The 27,603-nt window shown below is 39.9% G+C and overlaps 1 protein-coding gene across 2 annotated transcripts; it reads left to right on the top strand.

Annotated features, from left to right (window-relative positions):
• The first annotated feature begins 194 nt into the window (after positions 1-194).
• Positions 195-27,346, top strand: ttll6 (tubulin tyrosine ligase-like family, member 6). 2 transcript variants are annotated; one of them, XM_047376677.1, is made up of 18 exons: positions 195-332; positions 404-480; positions 5,148-5,333; positions 9,632-9,784; positions 9,924-9,961; positions 10,725-10,843; positions 11,212-11,342; positions 11,426-11,582; positions 16,070-16,213; positions 18,299-18,384; positions 18,472-18,697; positions 21,456-21,634; positions 21,760-21,948; positions 23,220-23,394; positions 23,686-23,925; positions 24,009-24,074; positions 26,419-26,602; positions 26,968-27,346. In XM_047376677.1, the coding sequence occupies exons 4-18, from the start codon at positions 9,633-9,635 to the stop codon at positions 27,186-27,188; spliced, it is 2,307 nt and encodes a 768-aa protein (XP_047232633.1). In that variant the 5' UTR covers positions 195-332; positions 404-480; positions 5,148-5,333; position 9,632; the 3' UTR covers positions 27,189-27,346. The 2 variants fall into 2 exon arrangements, with proteins under 2 accessions (XP_047232633.1, XP_047232634.1); XM_047376678.1 differs by lacking the exon at positions 5,148-5,333 and having other exon boundaries at positions 196-332; positions 9,921-9,961.
• Positions 27,347-27,603: the final 257 nt, after the last annotated feature.

Here is a 27,603-nt window from a genome sequence, read left to right as displayed (position 1 = left end):
TTTACAAACAATATGTTTTTCCAAAATAGCCGAGTATAAGTACAGTCTCAGAAAAGATGGCTGATGGTTTCCTCAGAGCTGTGGCAGCTAAGAGATCCCTCTTAAAAGTCTTTTGTTAATTTTTTTCTCTTTACATATGCAAGGCACCGACCAATCACAGACGAGATTCTCACGACTTCGCCTCATGATTGGCTGAATCTGACCTCCGTCGAGTTGATTCATGTTTACGTTTGTAGGTTACGTTCTCTCAGCGTCCAGCCAGGACAACACTTCAAGACCATCTGTGGGAACCGAGGGTCACAGCGGGAACCAGAGGAAACGCTTTTTGAAGGGTAATGTGCCACTTTTGACTCACATTTTTAGCTTTGAGAGTACACGTTTAAACGTCAACTGTCTTTTATAGTCAGCCTAAGCTGTCAGAGCGGGGAGAGGTCGGCATTCTGTTACCATGGTAACGGTCCCATACATATAGGCTGATTGGTAAGTTTCCATGTTTTTTTGTTGTTGTTGTTTTTTTTATTATAAAGACTTTGCTTGACATAGTTCCACAGCGACGACCCGAAAGGCTCGAAGTTTTTCGGTTCATATAAATAAATCTCCATTAAACTCAATGACCACTTTATTTCAAAAACGACAGGGTTGTAAACAATTTCCTTTAGCTTGAAGATCTACTTTAATTAGGCTACTTTAAATATTTAATAAACGTTTTATGACATGAATGTTTGTGTGTTTCTTTGAAAAACACTGTGCCTTGTAAAAGTATTCATCCCCCTGGAACATTTTCACATCTATTGTCACGATACCATCACAAACGTAACTATTTTCTATTCGCATTCAATTTTATAAACCAGAAACTAAGTAGCGCATAATTGAAAAAGAGATGGAATATGATACAAATAGTCTTACAAATACAAATCTGTAAAGTGTGGCATCCATTTTTTTCAGCCCCCTTATCTATGATACCCTTAAACAAAATCAGTCTTCAGAAGTCACTTACATGGTGAGTGGAGACATATTTTGTGTACTTTAATCTTAAATCCAGCTGTTTTGTGAAGGCTTTAGTGATTTTTTAGTGAACTTTAGTGAACAAGCAGCATAATGAGGACCAAGAAACACAGCAGACCGGTCAGGGATAAAGTTGTGGAGAAGTTTAAAGGTTAAAGTTTAAAGTTAGGCTATAAAACAATATCCAGAGCTTTGAGCATCTTACACAGGACTGTTTAATCCATCATCTGAAAATGAAAAGAGTATGGCACAACTGCAAACCTACCAAGTTAAAGCTGTTCACCTGAACTGACATGCCAGGCAAGCAGGGCATTGATCAGAGAAGCAGCCAAGAGGCGTATGTTTACTCTGGAGATGCTGCAGAGATCCACAGCTCAGGTGGGAGAATCAGTCAGTTGACAGGACAGCTAACAGCTCTCCATAAATCTGACCTTTATGGAAGCGTCGCAGTTCTCAGTTGTGGCATTAGTCTTCTTCTGCGGTGCTGGAGCAGCAGCACACTGACAGCTTTCAGCAGAGAGGATAAACTCATCAGGAACGTCAGCTCAGTCTTATGATGCCACCTCGACCTAGTGCAGGTGACTGGACACAAGAGAACTCTAGCAAAACTTACATTACTCTTGGGGAATGTCTCCCACCCCTTTCATGACACTGTAACAGCACTGACAACCTTTAATAACAGGCTGACAAATGGACAATATCATCAGTGGTTCCTTCCAGCAGTCGTTAGAACATATAACCAGCAGTGCTCCCAGGAAATAAAATAAACTGTTTCCATTTCTGCTGTTCTTCAGACATGTTTGCGTATTATGTTCTTACCTGTTTTTGCACAAACACTGCAACACAACCTCAATACATCTTTGTCACCATAAAACATGGTGGGGTAGCATTATCCTGTGTGAGTTATTTTCTTTAGCAGAGATATGGAAGCTGGTCAGGGTTGATAGAAAGGTGGATGCAACTAAATCGGAGAAAAACCTGCTAGAGACTGCAAAAGACCTGAGAGTGGGATGGAGGATCACCTTACAGCAGGACAACCCTGAAGGGTGACATAAAACACCAAAGTTTTAAAAATGTTGATTTGTAAAAGCAGATATGATAGCCATGGACAATTTTCTTCCCACATCGCAAATATGTGTTACCTTGTGTGGCTCTAACAAATAAAATCTGAATAGAAATTCAAAGTTATTGTTCTAACCAGAAAAAATTTAAAAAAGTTGCAATACTGAAATTGCATTTTGAGAGAGAGATCCAAAAAGAGCATAAAGAGACATATTCCTTAAAATACATAAACACAAGTATAGGGAAAGCTGTTCCCTAAAGGGACGCAAAATACATTTATGAGTAGAGACCTGCCACAGAGAGAAGACAAAAGAGTCAGTTTAACAAAATGATAATAGAATTCAAAAATCTTGGACTAAACAAACCTGTATTTTAGAAGGTGATGGAATGAAAGGCAAAGAGCTGCAACATTGAAGTAAAGAAGATATGCCTATAAATAAGCCACAAAGTAACTGAATCAACAAGAACTATAAAGAAAACATAAATAATGCATATAGCCATAAGGCAGGAAGTTGATATAACAGATGCATGTTAAGTGACAAACAGTTGATTTCAACACAAAAAAACCTAAACATATGGATGTCAAAATGGCTTTAGATAGACACAAATCAGCTCTAAATAGTCTAAATAACCCGGAGAGAATCACAGGCTCATAAGGAGACAAAAATGTCCCAAAATGACTGAAAAGATTGAAAACAGTCTGTGTGAGGTTGGTGTGAGAGGCAATAAGAGAGCTGACAGAGAAGTGATGGTTAAAAGCCAACCTGCACGTGAGCACAGAGAAACAGTATTTACCTCCATCAAACATAAAAGAACAACGAATCAGTTAAATAGGAAACAAGTAGCACTCTGAGATTCATTGGAATGAAAAGTGTATAAATAAAATGTATTATTATTATTATTATTAAGTTAATTCAAACTTAACAGACAACCTCTGACCTACTACAAGTGTAATAATAATAAAAACAACATTTGCCACACTTATATTTCTACTTACAAAACTAATTTTAATATCTCTCTTGAGTAAATGCAAATTTATCAAATTAGCATTTCATTTATTAAAAAGCTATCCAGTCCTACATGGTCCTTTGGGAAAACGTAACTGGTTGTGCAACACCTACAATTGGTGCTTGCAACAACTGGCATTGAGTCTTTTACATCATTGTGGAGGATTTTCTGGTTCACTCTCCCTTGTAGAGTATCATTAATGTGACCCCTTCAATGAGTCATTGATGCTGTTTAATTCATGTTGGTGGGCCCAACACTGGGAATGTTCATCACAGTCCCATGTTTTCTCCAAGCTAAGGGCTCAGATTAGGGAACATTGAAGTCCTTGTAGTTTTTGTTACTTTTTTTTATTATCTTATCTAACCACTTATTCACACTCTCCACCCCTGATAGTATTTTTCAGGTAATATCCACTTTAAAGACTGTTTTACACAGAACAAACTAGAATCAACTGACAAAGAAGGCTCCTCTCAAAAATAGTTTTTCTTGGAGTTTTTCTAGACTGAGACGTTTTCCTCAGTCTCAACTCTCCCACTTTCGATGAGCCCCAGCCACCAACCTACCTGAGGAAATTTGTAGCTTGAAAACCATCAGGCGAAGATCTAATCTCGCTTATTAATAAGAAATGATGTGGAGGAACTGTAGATGTTGAAGAAACAGTTTCTATCAGAAACTGACTTTTGCGTTATTATCACAATTAACAGAAATATTCTGTTTGAATATATCATTAAATAAATGAATTTCACTATTGAATTAAATCACTGAAATAAATCAATTTTTTATTGATATGATTGAAGACTGCCATAAATGTTGGTGATTTTGTGAAAATCAATTTTTTTTCTTAATATGGGACTTTTTTCCACACTTGAAGTTATTCCAGTTTGTTTTTTTTCCTATATAATACAAGTTCATTTTAAGGCTTATTGTGTCACTAGTCCAACCGTATCATTATTTAAATGAAGACAAATGACTTCGTGACCTAACTTAATGTTACTCTACAAGCATACCTATGCACAAATGAATTACACGAGTATAATAACTTGTGTAATAACATCTGTATTTGTAAATACCTGCAATCATTGTCACTTTAGCACAATCACCTCCACTACTTATTATACATATGTAATTTTATTTTTATTTTATTCTATTATTACTGCTTGTTTTTGCACATTTACCTTGTTCTCCTTTGACTACACATTCCCATAACTCTCTGCACCCTACCTGTGTGTTACTAAGACCTGCTGTTACAAGTTAATTTCTCCATTGTGAGATCAATAAAGTCTATCTTATCTTATCTTGAATCACACAATGACTTGGCTTTCCGTTTCAACTAATATCCACGCTGAAAGCTTAGCTGCTGACCTTAAAAGTCTTATAAGAAAACATGTATGTAGGATGTAAATAATTAATGGCAATTTATTTCAAACAAATGTACAGAAAAAAAGATAGAGAAAAGGAGATGCATATACATACATACACATACACATGCACACATATAAAAGAAACACAAAACGTTATAACAAATCAAAATCAGTTTAGCTTCATGGTCGAAAAGATCTGAGAAAACGTTTACACTGTTTATATTCCCACCCCTTTATGCCTTTATGCCTTTTGCCTATACACATCTACAGTATACACTGTCACTGGATGTTTAATTAATCTTTATTAATTAATCAATAAAGAGTTGCATCAGTGCCTCCTTGTCACCTCTTTCCCTTCATCGTTACGCCATAATTGGACTGATACCCGCCTTTCGATTGCTTCTTTCTTCTCTTTGTCTTTTGATTTTTTCCTCTCATTCTGCTCCACACAGCACTGCTGAGCTTTTCAGCACAGATTTAAACTGAACAACTCGAGGCGCTGAAAGGCATGTCTACTGTTTCAGTGAACAAGTATCAGGGATTATCCCTCTCTTCTTACCCCCCTGTCAAGGTCCCCTGCTCATTTTCTCTCCATCATGCCAAGATGTATCGGGTTTTTCTAACTGGTTACCAGATCCACTGCTTGAGCCTTTTGGTTAACCTGAGCTGAACCACCGTTATAATAAATAAGCTGTTCTGGGTTTTTTTCAGGGCATTAATTGCAGGTGGAGTGTGGAGGGGAGATGAGGTTCTTCACCGGTTTCTCAGCTGTGGAGCACAGTGGAATCTAAGGAGGCTTTTAGAGCAAAAATTCCCTGTTAGAAAGAGGTGTGGAGACAAACAGCTGCAACGTCTTCTAGCACCAATTTCCTCATAAATGTAGCACTAACACTACGGGTGAGTAGCGCTGTTCTCTTAACATATTGAGATGTCTGAGAATGTAAACTTACCAGCTAGAAGAGTTTCGGAGCTTAAAGTAGAGCTACAGTAATGCTTCAGTCTCTTTGTGAGACTCTAAAAACTCAGTTTTTGTTTTGAGATTGTAGAAAATAGCAGTGGCAGAGACGTGTAACCCCAACTGTTGCGGGTTAAAGTACATTAAACATTAAACAAGGGAATAATGACACAAACAGCTGGTATATTAAATATCCATTTATTTTTACTGTTTATATATATTTTAAAACCAATCAGTCACATGTTACAACCACAAGCTTCAATGCGTTTACTTTGTGAATGACCAACACAAAGTAGAGCATCATTGTGAGGTGGAAGAAAGTTCTACATTGTTACCATTTTTTTAAAATACAAATCTGTAGTGTGGTATGTGTGTTTATTTAGCTCATCAGGAGAGTTGGTTATGTCTCTACCAGCTTTGCACATCCAGAGACTGAAATCTTTCTACATTCTTTGTGATAAAATAACTCTCTGTCAGATTTGATGGAGAGCATCTGTAAGCTTAAATTCTTAAGTCTTACCACAGATTAGGCTCTAAACTTTGATTAGGCCATTCTAACATATGAATGTGTTTTCATCTTAACTATTTCGTTGTAGGTCTTTTTGCAGCCTCTAACAGGTTTTCTTCCAGTTTTTTCAGGATTGTCCTGTATTTAGCTCCACCCACTGTTCCCACCAACTTTAGTTCTCCTGTCCCTGCTGAAGAAAGGCAGCCTCACACCATGGTTCTTCCACTAACGTTCTTCATGGCAAGGATGGAGTCTTAAGTGTGATGCACAGTGTTTGTTTTCATTCATAATACACAGCATTTTTCATCTACCCCAAAATAATCAACTTTGGTCTCATCTCATTCTTCCACATGTTTGCTGTGTTTCCTACATGCCTCCTGGGAAATTGCATATGGGACCTCTTCTGTTTTTTTTCAATAACGTTTTTTGTTTTAGCCACTCTAGTGTGAAGGCTAGATTTTTAAAGTGCACAGCTAATAGTTGTACATATTCTCCCGCCTGAGCTGTGGATCTCTGCAACTCCTCCAGAGTAACCATGGTCCTCTTGGCTGCTTCTCTGTTTAATGCTCTCCTTGCCTGACCTGTCAGTTTAGATGGACAGCCATGTCCTGGGAGATTTGCTAACGTTCTCTAGCCAACCTCTGAGGCCTTCACAGATTAGCTGCATTTAACACTTTTAACCATGTAAGGTTAGTATGTGTATTTTCCTTTCACACGATAATTTTGCACTACTTTATGTTGATCTATCACATAAAATCCCAACACAACTCACTAAATCTGCAACAGCTCAAGGCGTACAAAAACATTTCCAAAAACTGTAACATTACAATCCCTACCTTGATGTTTCCAGACCTTAACTTCGAGGAGCATTGGTACAGATGATGTGTTAGTGTGGAATATCCTAAAGCTTCTACTAACTACCTGAAGAAATTCAGGAGCTCCTCAAGCACTATGTTTTATCAATAGCTCTCTTTCACTGTGTCTTTGAAACTGCTCATAAAACCTTTACGGTGCCTGTTAAAGTGCGTTTTATCATTGACACTACCAATAGAATTTAGCTTACACATGCATAAACGTAGGGAACAAATACATGCTGATGCCTACCAAATGTACAAAAACATGATTTGCTTTTATTTTGTTAGCTACTTTTTCTTTAGTTTTCTAACCTCTCTTACGACAAATTAGTGTTTTTGTAGTTCTAAGTCCCCCGTTTGTTTGTTGTTGTTTTTTGTTTTTTTTACATTTCATCACCATCTCAGACATTCTTGTAAAAACAATAACTAAACGAGTTTAAAGTACATTCTAGGTGTGTTACAGTTACTGGAGACATTGATTGTATCAACCAACAAACCAAAAGGTGTTATTCATGTACCTGTTGTTGCTGGACACTGAGGGAGAGTCTTGGGCCGTAACTGAATCCGGGCTGAGGTCAGTGTGGCGTCTCACCTGAGTGCAACACTCACAGTTGATGGCCAGGATTATCTAGATCACTGGATCAGAATACGGTTACCCAGCACCAGAACCTCCCACTGTGTACCTGGGATGTCCCTCCTTGACACCACCAGCACTCCCAGGTTTCTGTCACAATGATTACCAGGAGTGAACTTGGTTAAATTCACCTCAAACCCACTCTATGAGACACCAGATAGGACATGGAGGTGTATCGTTAAGATACTGCTGCAGCATTTACCTCCTACTGTGCTCAGATCAGAGGACAAATTAGAACTTTACCTGTCTCAGTTAGTGTCCCTTAAATTAGGATTTTTTTATGTTCTGTGAATTGAATACTGAAACAGGTGCCAAGCATTGTGGTGATAGGTGGCAGCATCATGCCAAGGGATTGTTTGGCAGCCAGTGGTACTGGTGTTTTAATGAACAAAGTTGGTTGAAAAATGAAGGAGGGGGGCTGCCTTTGAATTCTTTAACTTTATATCAAATCAACAGCTACATAAACTGCTTGACTTGTGGCAAACTGCACACAGCGCTTCCCAAAAATGCCGTTCTTTGAGCCAGTTTGTGTTCTTTCAACGACTTCTCCCACATGAGCTTTAGATATCTGCAGCTCCTCCACAGTTACAGTTGGCCTTTTGGCTGCTTCTGTGATCAATAACCTTTATACTCGCATACATACCAATACTGAAACTTTGTAGTTTTTCATCAATAAGAATCCATGTGAAAAGATTAATCCTGAGTGGATTCTATAAGAACTGATCGGTGTTTGGATTCATTCTTGTCATCGTTATTAGTCGTATCCATGCTGGTACATTTAAATGCCAGTGTGTGACTGCATGCTGACAGCCAAAGCACTCATCTGATGAGATGAGTGGAAATGGAAACTTGATTCCATGTGCTCTCCTACAGGATGTTCTTTGTTCTGTTTAATTGAGTTTCGGTGTCAGGGGATTCAACGGGTAGCTTTAAAAAGGAACCATGTAAATGAGCGGTGGACAACAGACCGGTATTATAATGCCTCGCAAACTTACTCGGTCACCTAGGACTTTTTCACATTTTGTTAAAATCACAAACTTCAATTGATATTATTGGGATTATATGTGATAAATAAACAGTAGTGCTTAATAGTTGGGGGACATGGTTGGAAAATAGTACATGGTGACTAGGTTAGTTTTACACTCAAACATCTAGACATTATGATTGAGTGGCAACAAGAAGTCCATTGTAAATTCAGGAGTCCAGTTTTCTGTTTGTCACAAGTCAAAGAGAAGTAGTAGCCGAGAAGCCCATTATAACTCTGAAGAAGCTTCAGAGATCCATGGCTCTGGTGGCAGAATATATCAACAGGGCAACTTTTAGCTGTGCAATCCACAATAAAAGGCTTCACTCAAAAGTGGCAAGAGGAAAGGCATTGTTTAAACAAAGTCCCATTAGCATTTACCACAAACCTCATCGAGGATGCATAAAACAAACCAACAATAACATGTTTGGTCGACATGCAAAAGTGTGGAGAAAATCTAACATGGCACACCCCACTGAACACACGTCCCACTTTAACACATAGTGGTGGCAGGATCATGTTGTGGTATGGTTTTAGCACGGACAGGAATGCTGGTCAGGGTAATGGGAAGATTGAAGGAACTAAATACAGAAGAAAACTTGTTGGAGTCTGCAACAGACTTGAGACTGGAGTGGAGGTTCACCTTCCAGCAGGACAACGACCCTAAACAAGCTGCCAGAGTTACAATGGAATGGTTCAGATCAAAGATTATTCATCTCCTAGACGTTTACACCTAAATCCAACTGGGAATCTGTGGTAAGGCTTGAAAACTGATGTTCACAGATGTTCTCCATGCAACCTGACTGTGCTTGAGTTATTTTGCAAAGAAGAATGAGGAAAAACTTCACTCTCTAGGTGTGCAAAGCTTGTAGAGACATATGCCCAAAAGACTTATAGCTCTAACTGCAGCAGAAAGTGGTTCTACAAAGTCTTGACTCAGGGGAGGCTGAATATAACCGCATGCCGCACCTTTCACATTTTATTTTTTTAAAACATTTTCATTCCACTTTACACTAATGTGTAAAATGCCAGCATACTACATTAAAATTTGTAGTTGTAATGTGACAAAATGTAAAAAGTCCAGAAGGTACAAATACCTTTGCAAACTGCTTTTGAATAAACCACATACTTTTGGTTTATTTTATGTCGGCACAATTATATTGTCTTCTGGTGGCTTCTCCAAAGTCTAATAACATTTGTCCTCATTTGGTCTGAAACAGGATGGGACTACCTGTGGACAGCCCAGACAGAAATAATAATGCACACAAACATGAACAGCAGGGAGTGGAAGAAGGAGGTGAAAGCCAAACAGAGACCTGTTTTCCCATCCAGCTACCACCTATCACCAGGAAGAGAAAGAAATACAAGAGGAGGTATTTTACTGGCTGTTAATTTTGTTGTGTTTACCTTCTAAATGTGTGTTGTACTGCAGGACATGAAGGCATTTCTGACAAGATGATGACGCAGCCAAGCAGGTTTCTGTCCTTCTCTTTGTCTCTCTTCTTTCAGATGATTGGCTATCAACCTCACCAACTGCAAATATGAAAGTGGTACGTTTGATTTAAAAAAAACGTTTAAAAATAAACATCTACAACCTTATATCAGTTTAAATTGTTAGTTGGATTTACAGATTTTATCTGCCTTTTGTTTTACAATGTCCAGTACTCTGTCGTGTTAGCTTCATTTTACTTAAAACATCAGGTGGTCAAACTCTTCAAGTTGATTTCGGTCTCACTCTTCAAACTTCTCTCACAGTATCAAACACTAGGAAGACATTATTGCATTTTTAAGCAGCCAAAGTTCTCTGCTGTGGACAGATTAAGACTTCAGAAAGCCTGGCCCATTACCCATTACAACTTATTCTGCAGATGCATTTTAGTTATTTATGTAGAATGTAATTTGTTTAAAAATAATATTTGTCAGGGGTCTGCGCCCTCGGTTTTCCAGCCATCCATACATCCATTGGAACTTGAAGGATTCATTTGAGTCATTGTTTTCCCAGGTTGAATGATTTTACAACACACACCTTTAATACATTTTAAAAACAAGAACTGGTTGCACAAGTTTGAATTTATCTGAAAACCAGTATTTATTTAATTATTTATTTTTTATCTATTTATTTATCTGTAGTTGACATATCTTTTACCCTTTATGATTATGTAATCATTTAAACTTCTAAATAAACACAATAAAACAAACTGTATAAAAATGTATGAAAACCTTTTGGCAAAGTGTGTAGTGTTATAGATAAGGAAATTTGTCATCAGACTGCTTGTGCAAACTTTAAGCAATTTAATGTTCGATTTGTCTCAGTGCGACGAGCTGCCCGCAAGTACGGCCTCAGGGAGGCGATGGAGGGTGAAGACTGGGCTCTGTTTTGGACTGACTGCTCTGTGTCTCTGGACCGTGTTAGGGACATGAAGTGTTACCAGGTATTTAAGTGAGACTTTCCACACTAACTACCTCGTTGTTGGCATCCTCAGGACAAACCACAGCAGCTTAGCTCAGTTTTACAAATTAACCATATAATTCCATTTGTGCTGGAGAGAAGTAAATTAGGAATGGGGTTCTCTGTTGTAATAGAGCCTCTTTTTCAGAGACAGTGTCTGTAGCTCAATGCATTTCTCTCAGGCCGGGCTTCTAATTTGCATGCTTATACAGGCTGCTTAACAGGTTGTGACAAATGCAACCAATTCTCCTCTTGAAGATGAATTAAATGTGGACATAATCATACATATAAAATGCATTACATTAGTGGAGACAGTCGCTTCATGGTGTGTAAACACGGTTGTCTTTGCAGAAAATAAACCATTTCCCAGGCATGAGTGAAATCTGCAGGAAAGATTCTCTGGCCAGGAACATGAACCGAATGCTGAAACTTTTCCCTAAAGACTACAATATCTTCCCCAGAACATGGTGCCTCCCTGCAGAGTCAGTTTACCTTTTATTTCACTATTATACTGATTAAAGGTCCACCTTAACTGTATCACTTAATATCTGATTTTACTTTACAGCTACAGTGACTTTCAAGCCTATACCAGAGCCAAAAAACACAAGACTTTCATCTGTAAGCCAGATATGGGTTGCCAAGGTAAAGGCATCTTCATCACTAAATCCAGTAAAGATATCCAACCTGGAGAACACACAATCTGTCAAGTTTACATCTCTAAGGTGAGGCTCTTGTAAACAACATATGCAGTGCCTTGCAAAGTATTCACACCCCTTAAACCTTTTGCATATTTCGTTACGTGACAACCCCAAACTTAAATGTATTTTATTGGGATTTTATGGGATAGGCTAATGCAAGGTAGTGCAGGACTGTGAAGTGAAAGGAAGGAAAAGTGATACAATATGTTTACTAAATAAATCTGTGGCGTTTTATTTTTAATCACCATACTGAGTCAATTCTTTGTAAAACCAACTTTCACTGCAATTACAGCTTTTGGGGTAGACCTCTACCAGCCTTTCACACCTACAGACTGAAATCTTTTCCCTTCTTCTTTGTAAAACAGCTCAAACTTAGCTAGATTGGATGGAGAGCATCTGTGAATATCAGTTCTCAAGTCTTGTGTCACAGTGTGTCTCTTGGTTCTGTATTTGTTTACGTTTTAGTTAGGTGGTTATGTTCAGTTTATTGTAAGTGGTTTTGATTCTGTAATTAGTTACGTTTAGTCAGGTGTTTTTTCTGTTACTGTTTGGTTAGTCCTTAAGTCCTTGTTTCTGGGTTCTGTTTCCTAGGTTCTCTTCTGTTGACTATGTTTGTATTATTATTATTAATTATTATAGATCTGTTCCCCCCGTGTTCTGGTCCCTGGGTGTGTTTACAGTTTTGTTCTTCGTCTAGCTCCTCCATGTCCTCATTTGTCCCTATCTGGTTCACCTGCTCTCTCTGCTTCCCTGCCTGCTTGTCTCACCTGTTCCCTGTTCCTCTGATTACCTGCCCTATTGTTTCATGTCCACCTTTGTCTGTATTTAAGTTTGCCTTCGTCCTTTGTTCCACGCGGTGTCGTTACGTCTCTTCCATGTCCTCGTGATATGTCCTTTGGGTTACGTCTTCCATGTCTTGTTGGAGCTTTGGATTTACCCTTATTTGGGTCCTGTTTTCAACGCTTGTATCTGGACAGTTTGTTGCCCTGCACTCGCCTGTAAGTAAGCGCTGAGAATTAAAGAAGGAGTTCTCTCACTGATCCTACTCTGCTCTCTCCGTACTTGTCTGCCTCTGGTCCACCACAAAATACAGCATTATGACATCTTGCCACAGATTTCTAATTGGATGTAGTTCTGGACTTTGACTGGAAAATTCTAACACATGAATATACTTTGCTCCAAATCATTACATTGTTGCTCTGGCTGTATGTTCAGGGTTTTTGTCTTGCTTGAAGGTGATCTTCTACCAGAGTCAATTCTTTTGCAGCCTCTAACAGGATTTCTGCTTGAATTGTCCCATATTTAGCCAAGTTGCGTTTCTGATCCTGTTGAAGCAAAGCATCCACAACATACTTCACCATGGGGATGTGTGTTAAGGGTGATGTGCAGTACTAGTTCTCTGCTAAAGATCAAAATCTTCCATTTTGGTCTCATCTGACCAGAACACCTTCTTCCACATGTTTGCCGCGTCTCTTGCACGGCTTGTTGTGGCATACCTTAACCTGTTAGGCCCTATGGGGTTTTAGAGCAATTTCTGCCTGAAATTGCATAAATCAAGTATAGCTCCATAGTTATAAGGCCTACATGCAAACGTTTGGTACCTGTGTAAAGGTAAGACATGAAAGAATATTTTTCCAGTGGAACCACTACTATGTTACTATGTCTGATTTATTTGTGATTAAACAAAGAAAAAATAAACATTTTTGAGCCTCGCCAAAAATCTTTTATTTTTTTTTAATTAACATTGCAAAACACTATGAAAATCCTTTGCAATTCCTTTCAGAATCCCCAAGTTGCATTCATCCACATCTTCACTATAACTGCAGCAAATTTGGATTGAATAAGTTGAAGCATACATGTTCCACAAACGTTTTAGAGGGCAATATGCCTGGCGGAAATGGCAGTTATGCAAAGGGTGTCAAAACTTTCCCAAATATGCTTTTCACCTCATAAAAATTAAATAAAAGGGAGTCTGGTCAAATAAAAGTGCTGATTTCCATTATAGGAGTCCTTCTGCATATGATGTAGATTTTGGTTATGACATTTACCCTGTGTATCATCAAGTACAATTGTAAACATAACTGGAAGCTAACGGAGTAGCGCGCAAGCTAGCAGCCAGTGGGCAGCAACCAGCAGACTTTAATGTTCAAGCAAATGACATCACCAGAGAAGGTGCTAGAAAGAAAAACTATGCCTTGTTAGAAAGGTGAGTGTTTCTAGTTTATGATATGAGACATGTGGGGCTGCTGCGAGGAGAAAGGGGCTTTTTGTACTGTTTTGTTTACAGAGTCAGCAATGTCTGAGGGACCTTAAAATGTCATCGCCTGTGTTTAAGTTGCTGTAAAACTAAAGGGTATTTGTGCAAAAGTCATTTGGGGAATTGTTTTGTTAAGATTAAAGCCTCCTCTTGCGATATATTTAAGAAAAAAAAAAATTGGTGGAGTTTTTCCTACAATTTATACCTCGCCAAAAAGGGGCGTGGCCTAGTGAGGACTTAAGAGGTTAAAAATGGCTTCCTGTGGCTTTCTTCCAAAAATGGCTTTTCTTCTGGCCTTTTTCACTAAAAGACAGATTTGTGGTGTGCACATGTAATAGTTGTCCTGTAAACAGCTGGTCCCACCTGGAGAACAGAGCTCTGTGAGATGTTCAAAGCTTGGAACATTGTTTGTAACACTGTAACCTAACTCTGCTTCAAACCTCTCCACAACATTTTCCCTGACCTATCTCAATTCAATTCAATTCAAAGATACTTTATTGATCCCCGAGGGGAAATTAGAATTCCAGTACAACCCATCCAAACATACATCATGACACAAGACAATGGGGGGACGGGTCACCGAGGCTTTGCTGCCCACTCACAGGCGCTGCCCTTGCTAGATGAGAAAAGAGGCCACATTAGGTAAGTAGAGGGAAAAAATCATATTTCACACTTTATCCTTAGCAGGATACAGTTTGAGATTGCAAAAAACCTCAGCACAAAGAAGCAACAAGTTTACAAAACAACATCATGCCGGGATTGGTGAAGGTGGTGTGAGGGGGTGCATATGTTTATCTTGAGCATGTGTGTGTGTGCAAGTGAGTGTGTGCAAGTAAGTCCATGAAGCACTATCACAGAGGCCATTGTCCTTGATGGTACGTTGGAATGTTCATCAACCGGCCACAAAGTTCTGAGCAGGTCCACAGATGTCCTCAGTGAAGGGAGGGGGCAGAGGGAGCAGAGCGTCATGGTTACATAACTTCCAGGAGAAGTTGAAGATAGCCAGCCATCAAGGCCGTGCAGGGGAGCCAGATTCAGAAAAACAATAATTATTTGGGTTAGGCTGACTCTTAATTTTCCGTCAGCCTTGAGAGTCTCGCTGGTGCTTCTCAAAGGCGAATCCAAACAGCCAAATTCCTGGTCTTTCGCCAGATCTGAGCAAACAACTTTCTCCAAGATTTATCCAATTTCACCCTTGAGTCCAGGAACCGCAGCCTGCCTGCGATCCTGTGTAAGGATCACATCCAGTCTGCGATTCAGCTCACGTAACATCTCAGTCTGAGTGCTGATTGCCCTGAAGATCCCATCATACATGCCAGGCAGCCTCACAATTGCCAGAACAGCTGCTGACATTCTCCGAATTTCTCGATATGCCAGGTAACCGCTGACTCCAAAAAGCAGAAATCCTGATATCAAACATCCAATTATATACATATCTTCCACATCCTCGACTGACATTATCGACAAACACACAATCCTCCACTTCTGCCAGGAGTCTGCTGTGTTCCTTGATCTTCGTGTTGCCGGTTGTTTACTAATGTTCTATAACAAACCTCTGAGGCCTTCAGAAAACAGCTGTAATTACCCTGAGTTTAAATTACACGCAAGTGAACTCTATTTACCAATAAACACTTCTGAAGCCAATTGAGCCACTTGATTTTATTTAAGGGTATCAGGCTAAAGGGGGCTGAATACAAATGCACACCATACCTTTGTGGTTTTTATTTGTAAAATGTTTGAAAACCATGTAAGGTTTTCTTTCCACTTCACAATCATGCACAATATTGTGTTGTCTATCAAATTACAATAAAATACATTGAAGTTTGTGGTTGTGACTAGGGCTGCACAACATCTTGCGATGGTGATAATATTGGTAAATATTGTGATGACAATATATTTTTCTTTCCTTTCTTTCTCATTTGTGCTTCCTACATTCTGTGACTTCCAGCATTTTAGGCAATGCCCTTTGTGTGCAGTGTAAGCATCTACTGCCAAGAGACTTTATCCAACTGGCTAAATATTACATTAATATGTAAAATAAAAGTTCACATGGAATATATTAGCCAACAATTAATACTTTCCAAAAATATAAATATTGAACATACTAATGCAATACTGCGATGACAATATGCAATTATTGCAATATATTGTGCAGCCATAGTGAGCAAAAGTTCAAGTGGTGGAAATTTACGAACCAGAGAACAACTCCTCCACACAGTTTGATGTTTAAGCCTGTCCTTTGTTACTCCCCCAGCCTTTCATAATTGACGGATACAAGTTTGACCTGCGGGTTTATGCGCTGGTGACGTCATGTGACCCATTCAGCATATTCATTTTCAAGGAAGGTTTGGCTCGCTTTTGCACCACAAAGTACAATGAGCCTACGCAAGGTAACTTGGTAAGAAATGTGAAATATTTGTATCAGTGCTCCACATATACTGAAGGGTAAAAAATCAAAAAATATTTTCAAATCAAATGAAGTCAATTTCATATTCCAATAAAAACAAAGTGGTTTACAAGTAAAAGTGTAGAAATATACACAGGTGGATGCCATATGTTCAGACTTATAAGAGTCTTTATACTGCATTACCTTGAGCTTTTTGCAGGCCAATTTAGGTCTAATCTGACCAGAGCACCTTCTTCCATGTGCTTACTGTGCCCACTACAGGGCTTGTGACAAACTTTGAATGGGACTTGTTATGGCTTTTTTTTTACAACAATGGCTTTCTTCCTGTCACCTTGGAGTGCACAGCTAATAGTGATCCTGTTAACAGATTCTCCCACCAGAGCTGTGGACCTCTGCAGCTCTTCCAAAGCTGGGCTTGGCTGCTTCCCTGCTCTCCTTGCCTGACCTGTTAGCTTAGGTGTAAGATTACAGGGGTTGGACAATGAAACTGAAACACCTGTCATTTTAGTGTGGGAGGTTTCATGGCTAAATTGGACCAGCCTGGTAGCCAGTCTTCATTGATTGCACATTGCACCAGTAAGAGCAGAGTGTGAAGGTTCAATTAGCAGGGTAAGAGCACAGTTTTGCTCAAAATATTGAAATGCACACAACATTATGGGTGACATACCAGAGTTCAAAAGAGGACAAATTGTTTGTGCACGTCTTGCTGGCGCATCTGTGACCAAGACAGCAAGTCTTTGTGATGTATCAAGAGCCACGGTATCCAGGGTAATGTCAGCATACCACCAAGAAGGATGAACTACATCCAACAGAATTAACTGTGGACGCAAGAGGAAGCTGTCTGAAAGGGATGTTCGGGTGCTAACCTGGATTGTATCCAAAAAACATAAAACCACGGCTGCCCAAATCACGGCAGAATTAAATGAGCACCTCAACTCTCCTGTTTCCACCAGAACTGTCCGTCGGGAGCTCCACAGGGTCAATATACACGGCCGGGCTGCTATAGCCACACCTTTGGTCACTCATGCCAATGCCAAAAGTTGGTTTCAATGGTGCAAGGAGCGCAAATCTTGGGCTGTGGACAATGTGAAACATGTATTGTTCTCTGAAGAGTCCACCTTTACTGTTTTCCCCACATCCGGGAGAGTTATGGTGTGGAGAAGACCCAAAGAAGCGTACCACCCAGACTGTTGCATGCCCAGAGTGAAGCATGGGGGTGGATCAGTAATGGTTTGGGCTGCCATATCATGGCATTCCCTTGGCCCAGTACTTGTGCTAGATGGGCGCGTCACTGCCAAGGACTACCGAACCATTCTTGAGGACCATGTGCATCCAATGGTTCAAACATTGTATCCTGAAGGCGGTGCCGTGTATCAGGATGAAAATGCACCAATACACACAGCAAGACTGGTGAAAGATTGGTTTGATGAACATGAAAGTGAAGTTGAACATCTCCCATGGCCTGCACAGTCACCAGATCTAAATATTATTGAGCCACTTTGGGGTGTTTTGGAGGAGCGAGTCAGGAAATGTTTTCCTCCACCAGTATCACGTAGTGACCTGGCCACTATCCTGCAAGAAGAATGGCTTAAAATCCTTCTGACCACTGTGAAGGACTTGTATATGTCATTCCCAAGACGAATTGACGCTGCATTGGCCACAAAAGGAGGCCCTACACCATACTAATAAATTATTGTGGTCTAAAACCAGGTGTTTCAGTTTCATTGTCCAACCCCTGTATGTCCTGGTGGGTTTGGAGTTACAATTGCTGATATTGTCTTATAGCCTAACTCTGCTCTAACCTTCTTTGCCAAAGTGTCTGCTGTGTTCATTGATCTTCTGGTTGCTGTTTGTTCACTAATCTTCTCTAACAAACTCCTGAGGCCTTTACAGAACAGCTGTAATTACACAGTGCAGGTGGTTTATTTTTAGGTAACTTCGGAATTGAATTATCTGTTATAAGCGTTTTTATGAGCTACAGAAAAAGTGACAAATAATTACTTACACATAGCCAAAGTCTTACATACGGTTGTTATGAATAAACTGGAATAAATTGAACTTTTCTGTTTACTTAAGGACAATGTGTGCATGCATCTCACCAACTACTCCATCAACAAGAACAGTGAGAACTTTGTCCGTGATGAGGACTTTGGCAGCAAACGGTAAAGAGGTCGCAATAATACCATGCTATTGTGCTGAGAAAGACATATCGGTGCAGTGACAGTGTTGATTTAATTTCTGTCAATCAGAAAGCTGTCCAACCTCAACACGCACCTCAGACATGTCAACTGCAACCCAGAGACGATGTGGAACGACATTGAGGACATCATCATTAAGACTCTGATATCCGCTCACCCCATCCTGAAGCACAACTACCACACATGTTTTCCTACCCACACCACTGGCAGTGCCTGTTTTGAGATCCTGGGCTTCGATGTGCTGCTGGATCACCGACTCAAACCCTGGCTGCTGGAGGTGAGAGATGACGAGAACCTAGTTTGGTGGTAACCCTGCGAATCATAATGTTTTAGAAGAATCATATGGCATTGATAAAAATAAATTCTTTGAATATCACCGTCTAAAATCTACTATCCATTCTCAATTTTAAGCAAATTAACATAGAACATCCTCTAGAAATAACTTGCTTTTTTAAACTTCAACTCCCAAAGTTACTTTCCAAAAACTATAGAAAACTTTCATAAGTAGGTTGAACAATCTCACTTTCTCTAAGTACATGGGATGCTGATTAATCAACAAGTACAGATATTGAACATTTTTGTAAAATAGCATAAACACTTGTAGAATGACCAATAATGCCAACCTTCAGCTGATACAATACAAAATCCTTCATAGAATGCACTACAAAGGAAAATTATGCTTCAAATTGGGTTTTCACTTACCAACACATGTCCAAACTGCATGGGAGATTTACCTGCTGTCTCTTGGCATACTGGGCATTTGGGTGTTGTGCTGGGGGTGGTGGTGGGTTTGGCATGGAGGTGTCAGCGGTGGGATGGGGTTGTTGGGGCTTCCAGCATTGAGGCAGGGCTGGGCCATGTGCCTCTGTGCCGTCTTGTCTAGCCTGCTTCCACTCCTGGCTGGTGTGTGCGACTCCGGTGCTATGTTCCCCAGTTGGCGTGGGGCCTGCTGTTGCTCCCGGTGGTGTGGCCTAGTGGGTGAGTTGTGGAGCCACAAAGAGTTCATGCTGGTGCCTTGGCGCCCACCCCCTCCTCCCTTACATATTCAACACCGCACAGCAATGGGGTGTAGGACGATAGGCCTTGTGGGCCTGGGGGGAGCACCATGCAGTGCCCCCTGCCCCGCAATGGAGCCTGTACTGGTTCAGTGGGCACTGGGGGTGTGGGGATAACCTGAGGGTTTTTATTGGCGCCATGAGGGGACCCAGCGGGGGTCTGACCGCCTTGGAAGAGTGTTCTCTGTGTGGGTGCTAGGGCCACAATTTGGAGTGGTGGGCCCCCGCCTGGTGGCCAATGGCTCCTGGAGGTGTGTTGGGCTGGTTGAGGGCTGCAGGGTCTGCGCTGGGCTCTGGTGGGTATCCCTCCCTCTAGATGGAAAAGAATGTAAAAGATGTAAAGTAAGCACTTGGAAGCCAAGAAGACAGAGGAAATTTGACAAAGAGTGATCACGTTTGTTAAAAACACCAAACTCAGTTATACATGCATCGCACAATGCAATCAAGACTGTGGTTTTGATAATAAAGTCTCATGAAAGTTCAAACAGTTCATAAGACCAAGACCATGTGGCGATGTATTCAGTCAGCAGAGGTGTTGCCTGAGAGGCAGTAGCTTGTCCACCTTACAGACAGGCACTTAACCCAGAGATTTAAAAGCGTTCTGTTTCCAAACCAATTTGCCTATAATCCAGACCATATCTGCTTTTGATATCAACTGTAATTCAAACTTGCTACAGTTTTGGCCATATTTATGTGGATAACCAGCGTTTTTACTCTGATGCCGACTGGGATCTGCACTTTAATTTCTCCCCCCAGCTGTGCCATCAGAATACTTACACTCACAAGCAAGGTTAATTTAAAGGTTTTACATAAAGTAACAAAGACAGTTATAGTAGTTACTTAACATTGACTCAAGAGGTATCATTTACAGTTCTGTGAAAAGGTATTTGCCTCCTTAATGATTTCTTCTGTTTTTGCTGTTTTACACCTGAATGTTTCAAACAAATCTACAGAAATTCAAAAACAGTCTAGAAACTAGGTGATTGATATATGTCAGTCTGGAAAGGGTTACGTGTCATTTCTAAGGTTTTGAACTCTAGCAAACCACAGTAAAAACCGTTATTCATAATGAAGAAAACATTGAACAGTGAGAAAGCTTCTCAGAAGTGTCCGACCTCCTTACTCCAAGAGTGCGATGACGACCCGTCCAGGTGGTCCCTAAAGAACTCTAAACATCTAAAGTACTGCAGGCCTAACTTACCTCGTTTAAGGTCAGTGTTCATGATTCAACAACAAAAAAGACAAAGGGCTAAAATGGCCTCCTTGTGAGAGCTCCAAGGCTAGAACCATTCCTGACCAGTGCTGATCAGTTTGTGACCTTAATGGTAGGCATGCTTTGCAGCAGGACAATGATCAAAAGCACACCAGCAAGTCCACCTCTTTGTGGATCCAAAAATAATAATAATAATAAACATTTTGGAGTGGCCTAGTCAAAGTTTGGACTTAAATCCAGTTGAGATGTCATTGCATGACCCTAACCTCACAATTCTTTCTTAATAACTCCATAATATGGCAAAATTAAAACAAAAAGGAGTGGGCTAAAATTCCTCCATAGCAATCTAAAAGACTCATTGCCAGTTACCACAAATGCCTGATGGTAGTTGTTGCTGCCAAGGGTGGCCCAACCAGTTATAAGGTTTTGAGGCAATTATTTTTCATATTGAGGAGGATTGATAGGTTTTATTTTCCTAAACAAATAAAATAACTGAAAGATGACTTTTACATTCGTTTAGATTATAGTAGTGTGAAATTAAAATTGGTTTGATGATCTGAGATATTAAAGCACGATGAAAAAGCAAAAACATGATAGAAAAAAACCTTAGAAAAACCTTAGAAAAAAAACCCAACCTTTATGCCTGTTTTTTTATTTTTAAGCAAGTTTCGAGGTTCTAAATAACACTAGGATGCAAAACATCAAGTCAAGCTGTTCATGATGTTGCTTAATGCAGTAAGTGTGTCTGTATTTGTGTGCACGTCTAGGTGAATCACTCTCCGAGTTTCACCACCGACTCTCAGCTGGATCGAGAGGTGAAAGACGCGCTGCTGTACGACACCCTGGTTCTTATTAACCTGGGGGCCTGCGACCGTCGGAAGATCACCATGGAGGAGAGACGCAGGGTAAAGGACAGGCTGCAGCAAAACCGCTCCAGAGAAGCCAGGTGAGGAAATGAAGTGTGGCGTTTTCCTCCAAGGTCACACAAAGACACACACATTATTGTAGGCTTGCAGTGGACACTCAGAGTGCAGATGTGTGTTACTGTGCGCATTTGTGTTCGACCACCAGGACAACAGAGCTGCGACAGTGCCAAGCAGCCATGGTGGAACAGATGGAGGAGTACGAGGCCAAACACCTGGGGGGCTTTAAACGGATCTACCCAAGAGAGGGGGGCGAGAAATACGACAAGTATTTCAAACACAGCAGCTCGCTCTTTCAGGAGACGGCTGCGTCCAAGGCCAGAGAAGAGTGTGCCAGGTAAATGCAGCGTGGGTAGAAAGCATGGACAACATGAGGTTGTCCTGGTACTGACAAATTCTGAAGAAGGAAGGTCAGAAGTTCAGTGCAGAAAAAGAAAAAACTAAATCTGCTTAAATTTTTCATGTAAAGAATGTACACACAGTGGATCTACTGTAAAGGTCTACACGCCCCAGGTAAATGGGACCAAAAGGTTGTAGTTTATTTTAATGCATAATTGGGGGAGGGGGTCACAGTTTGGGAACCGCAGGCCTACACAACACTGCTGATTTGACACTTGTCCAACGGACAGTTACTGACTCTCTCTAACCTCCTTCAAGGAGAAAAAGCTGTTTGCAAGTGCTGTATCAAAGCAATTTATCGGAAAGTTGAGTGGAAGGAAAAATGTGGTAAAAGATGCGGCAAAAACAGCAAGTATCACTGCAGCCTTGAGAGGACTGTGAAGCAAAGCTCAGTCAAGAGTTTTTGGGAGATCTAAAAGGGTCATAGTGCAGCTAGAGTCAGAACTTCAACAGTGACCAAACACATAGGGGTATGTAGGACATGGGACACAACAGTCACTTTCCTTCTGTGAAGCCACTTCTAAACCAGAAATGTCAACAAGATAATATCTGGTCCACTGTAAAAAGGGACTGCACTGTTGCTGAGTGGTCTAAAGTCCTCTTTTCAGATGAAAGTAATGTTTGCATTTCATTTGTAAATCAAGGTCCCAGAGTCTGGAAGAAACCTGGAGAGGCACAGAATCCATGTTGCTTTAAGTCCAGTGTGACGTTTCCACAGTCAGTGATGGTTTGGGGAGCCATGTCATCTGCTGATGTTGGTTCCCTTTTGTTGTATCACAAGGGAATCAACAATGTAAATGAGCTGAGGGCTGCTATAAAACGAATTTCACTTTTTGAATAATAATAATAATAATTCTGAAATAAATCCCTTTTTTGGTGATATCGTAATTTATAAGGATACACCAAAATATGCAAGCTGTTTTATTTGATTACTTTTAAAGAAAAACTTTGAAAGGATTTAATTTTTCTGCCTCTTCTGTGGAATAACTACCTTTATTTTAATTTCAGGCATCAGATTCTGCTGTCATGCAGATTATAAAACAAAATCGCTGTTCTATCTGAAGTCTTCTCTTACATTTTTACATTTTTTGCTTACAGATTGCTTTATAAGACTTAACTTCCTCTCGTTTAGATAAAATCAATTATAAGATTTAATTTGTGGTTATTAACATGAATAAGGTCTGAAGTTAGTGTTGTGTCTGTTTTCAGGCAGCAGCTGCAGGAGCTGCGTCTAAAGCAGGAGCAGAAGGACCTGCACTTGAAGGGCAGCAGAAGGAGAGACTTGCAGGGGGAGACAGCAGGAGAGAGGGTCAAACCCCAGCAAGCATCAACACAACCTCCTCGTGACCTGCTGCCTTCGGGTCTGTCCAATGAGGAAGCTCAGGTGCAGTTTCTACATGGAGCCACAGGAGGGCTCCACACAGCTTAATGCTGAGATGAATGTCTCATCTCCTGGCTGACCTTTAGAGTTGATTCTCACTTACAAAATTTAAATTAAAGAGACGAACAGCTGTGCAGATATGTTTTTATTGATATCCCTTATTTTATATTAAAGTATTTTTTACTATCATGGTAAAACAAACAGCGGCATCAAGGTTTCTTAGTGATAGTAAAATAGTATATCATAAATGCAAACCAGAATAAAAATAAATCTAACATGTCTGTGTCTCTCCAGTCCTCTCTTTCTGGAGCTCTTTGGTGTTTAGAAGCTGCAGATGTCCAACTGGAGGAGGTGAATGAGGCAGAGGAGCAGGAGCGTCTTGACTCCCTGCTCCAAAGAAAGAAACTAGTTGAGGGTTTGGGGGTTGTGGGCCAGGTCCATGAGCTACTGCAGAACCGGACAGAGGGAGCGGGGGTCTGGCATTGCTCCACAGAATCTGGACACTCCCACCAGAGTAAACAGCAGAGAAAAGAGGTAAGTGCAGGTCCAATAACAGCTGGAACTGCTGGTGTAAAAACATTCATCCCCTCGTTTAGTATATAATTTATTTATTATAGACGGACTTCTTGACACAGTTCTCTCAAAGAACAATGCAGCAGCAACAGCAGCAGATCACACAGCAGGTAGTTTACACTGCGCCTTCCAAAAGTATTCCCCCTTTTGTCATGTTACAACCACAAACTCCAATGTATTTTTTGGGATTTTATGTGACTGACCAAAACAAAGTGATCTAATGTTTTTCACAAACACAATCTAAATTAAAACTCTTTTTTTTTTTTTTTGAGATATATTTTTTAAGCACTAGTGGCCTTTATTTTTTTGACAGTAGGCAGACAGGAAAGAGGATAGATAAAGGGGTGACATTCAGCAAATGTTGCCAGGTCCGGGACTCGAACCCAGGACGGCCGCTTCGAGGACTGTAGCCTCTGTATATGGTCGCACGCTTAACCCCTAAACCATCAGCGACGCGCCAAATAAAACTTTTTTTAATGTTTCCTATTCCCACACATCAGGAGAGAATTGCGGAATTCCCTTAAAAAGTTGACTTTATTATTTTAAAGACAATTAATGTAGATCCGCCCCTTTTTGACGATACTAAGTAAAATCCAGTGAAAACAATTATCCTTAGAAAACAACTAATGGGTAAATAAAGTACATCCGTGTCTAAAATAATCTAGAGTATAAATCCAACTGTTTTGTGAGGACCTCAGAGGTTTGTTAACCATGAAGATCAAGGAACACAGCAGACAGGCCAGGGGGACAACTGTGGGGAACTTTAAAGCAGGTTTAGGTTATAAAGTAAAATACAATATAAAAATATCCAAATCTTTAAACATGTCACAGAGCACAGTTCAATCTATCTAAAAATGAAGGGTATGGGGAACTGCAAACCTACCAAGACACAGTTGTCCGCCTAAACCGAACATAACAACTATTAGAAATCTCAGAAATCTGACCTATCTATAAGAAAGGCAAGAAGAAAACCATTGTTGAAAAAACCTTCATAAGAAACACTGTTTGCAGTTTGCCGCAAGCCATGTAGTAGACACAGCAAACATATGAAAGAAGGTGCTCTGGTCAGATTAGATAAAAATTAAACATTTTGAACAACATACAAACTATTTGTGGCAGAAAACTCTTGGTGCACATCACCTTGAATATACCATCCCCACATTAAAATGTGGCGGTGATAACATCATGCTATTCAATTCAATTCAATTCAAAAATACCTTATTAATCCCAAAGGGAAATTAAATATGGGGATGTTTCCTTCAGCAGGGGCTGGGAAACTGGTCAGAGTTGATACAAATACAAGACCATTCTGTAAAAAACCCTGAGGCTGGGGCAGAGATTGACCTTCTGCAGGACAACAACCCTAAATATGCAGCCAGAGCTACTATAGAATAGTTCAGATCAAAGCGTATTTATATGTTAGATTGGCCCAGTCAAAGTCCATTAAATCTAACTAAGCCTGAGCTATTTTGCAAAGAAGAATTGACAACAATTTCAGTCTGTAGATCTGCAAAGCTGCTGCAACAAGAAGTGATTCAACAAAGTATTGACTCAGGGAGAAATACAAAGACACACCACACGTTTTAGATGTAATTTTACTTGTAACAAATCTTGTTATTTTCTTTCCAATTTAATTTAGCATCTAATTAATAAAAATCCATTAAAATGCGTCATAGTTTTTTGGTTGAAACAGTTCAAGCAAGTAACAATCAAGGACCAAATTAATGTGGTGAGAAACATATAAAATATAACCAGCTATTTAAAAAAGAAACAATCCTTATAAACAGACTGTTATTACCGATCTGATTATGAATCTGTAGTTCTGTACAATTTTATGAGAAGAAATTTGAGAAAATATTGTTTTCTGATTATGTTTAGTTTAATACCTGTAACCTGGTTGCTGCCAAAATAATTGTAATTACAAATAATTAGGTTAGTTACTAATACATGTGTTACATTTACAAAAAGTAAATAAAAAAGAATATATAAAAACAAAAAAAGAAATTTTTCATTATTGTTTGCTGAGATGATTCCAACATTTCCATGACAAAAAACTACCTGAATCAGATAAAGTAAAAACTAAATATTCAGAGATTGACAAAAAGGTACAAAGTAATTGTGTTTTAATCATATGTTCCATTGATCAGTTCTGCTTGCCACAGTTTGTGTAAAAATGTTTTTCACTGGTATATTCCTAGAAAAAAAAACAGCATACTTAGTGGCTCAGCTTAAAATGTGATTTTATTGTCAGTGAAAACGGCAGAGATTTTACCAGTCAGTCCTGCTTTGGAGACCCAGCAGCTCTTTGAGTGTATAAATTGGATATTGGTGAAACTCAACATGATTGTGTAATTTTGTTGTACTCTCAGGATGTTCAAGTTGTTTTGTATTATATGTGGTTCTGAAAAGTCCTTGTGACATAATTAAAATGACATTATGATTGTTACGCTGCAGCAGCTCCACTCGCGCTTGACTCACCAGCAGTTGCTCAGGCCCACAATGGAACAGAGGAGCCTGAACGAGCCCTCCTGCCTCCAGTTAGAAGCCGAGAGCCACAGCGGGATGGGAGAAACGCGCAGGACCTCTAGCACCCAGCTGGGACCCTGTTCGGATAGAGTCCATTCCCAACACAACACAGGTGACCCATGTCTTTGTTGCTTTTGTTTTCTTCTTTTTCTTGACTTTACTCAGAACAGGAGCAACCGATGCAGCTATTCTCTCGTCCGTATTTGTTTTCTGTCTTTTCAGTTGTTCTTTAGAAAAAGAAATACATGTAGACACAACAGAAATTTGCATTTTAATAACTGCTAAATTCAAAAATGTGTTGAAAAAAAGGGGTTTAACATTTAATCCTCAACATCGACTCACGAAGTATCTGAAATAATGCCTATTTATAAATAAATAAATAGCCTGTAAATTTTAAATTGTATGAATTATTTGGGACCCAATCGTGAACGCCTGTGTTGTTTGGCGCCCATTTCATTGTCCTCCTTCTCCTTTTAGTTACCAGCCGTTTGCATGTCACAAAGTCCAGAGGAAGGGTCCCCATTATAAACCAGCTCCCTAAAGGGGGTCTGCCCTGTGCCAACAAGTCCCACCATCCCTCAGACCTTCAGAGCCTCCTCATCGTCTCCACGCGCATCCCACTGCTCAGCAGGCCTGGCTTCTCTCACGTCGTCCACAGCTCCCCCCGCAGAGCCCCTCAGCTCGGTAAAGGACTCTGAGGAGCAGGACCGCTGACCTCTGAAGCCCCTCGAATGAGAACTGGGAATCCAGACCTGCTGCCAATCTTTCCAGAATTTGTTAAAGCACCTGGGAGGTGAAGGCGGAGTAATATTTAACTGTGAAATTATAGTAAAATACACCGTGCCTGTATGAAAAATGCTGCTATGGATTTTATATGTACACAGCTCTGGTTTACACTGTTTGCAATAAAATAACCCACAAAAATATGATGCTTTATATCATATTAAACCCTCAGTGCCATAATATAAATCAGAGTTATCTGCTATATAAAAAGGAGAAAGGTGTATATGTGCATTTCATCTGAGAATATGTTCTGAAAACTAGGTATTAAATAAAGAAACTGCTTAATTGAATTCAGATTAATTCTGTAAGTGTTATTCAATTAGAAAGTAA

Source organism: Girardinichthys multiradiatus, chromosome 10 (genome assembly GCF_021462225.1).
Source record: "Girardinichthys multiradiatus isolate DD_20200921_A chromosome 10, DD_fGirMul_XY1, whole genome shotgun sequence".
In the NCBI taxonomy this organism is placed as follows: domain Eukaryota; kingdom Metazoa; phylum Chordata; class Actinopteri; order Cyprinodontiformes; family Goodeidae; genus Girardinichthys; species Girardinichthys multiradiatus.
This window is presented reverse-complemented; position numbering and strand designations above follow the sequence as displayed.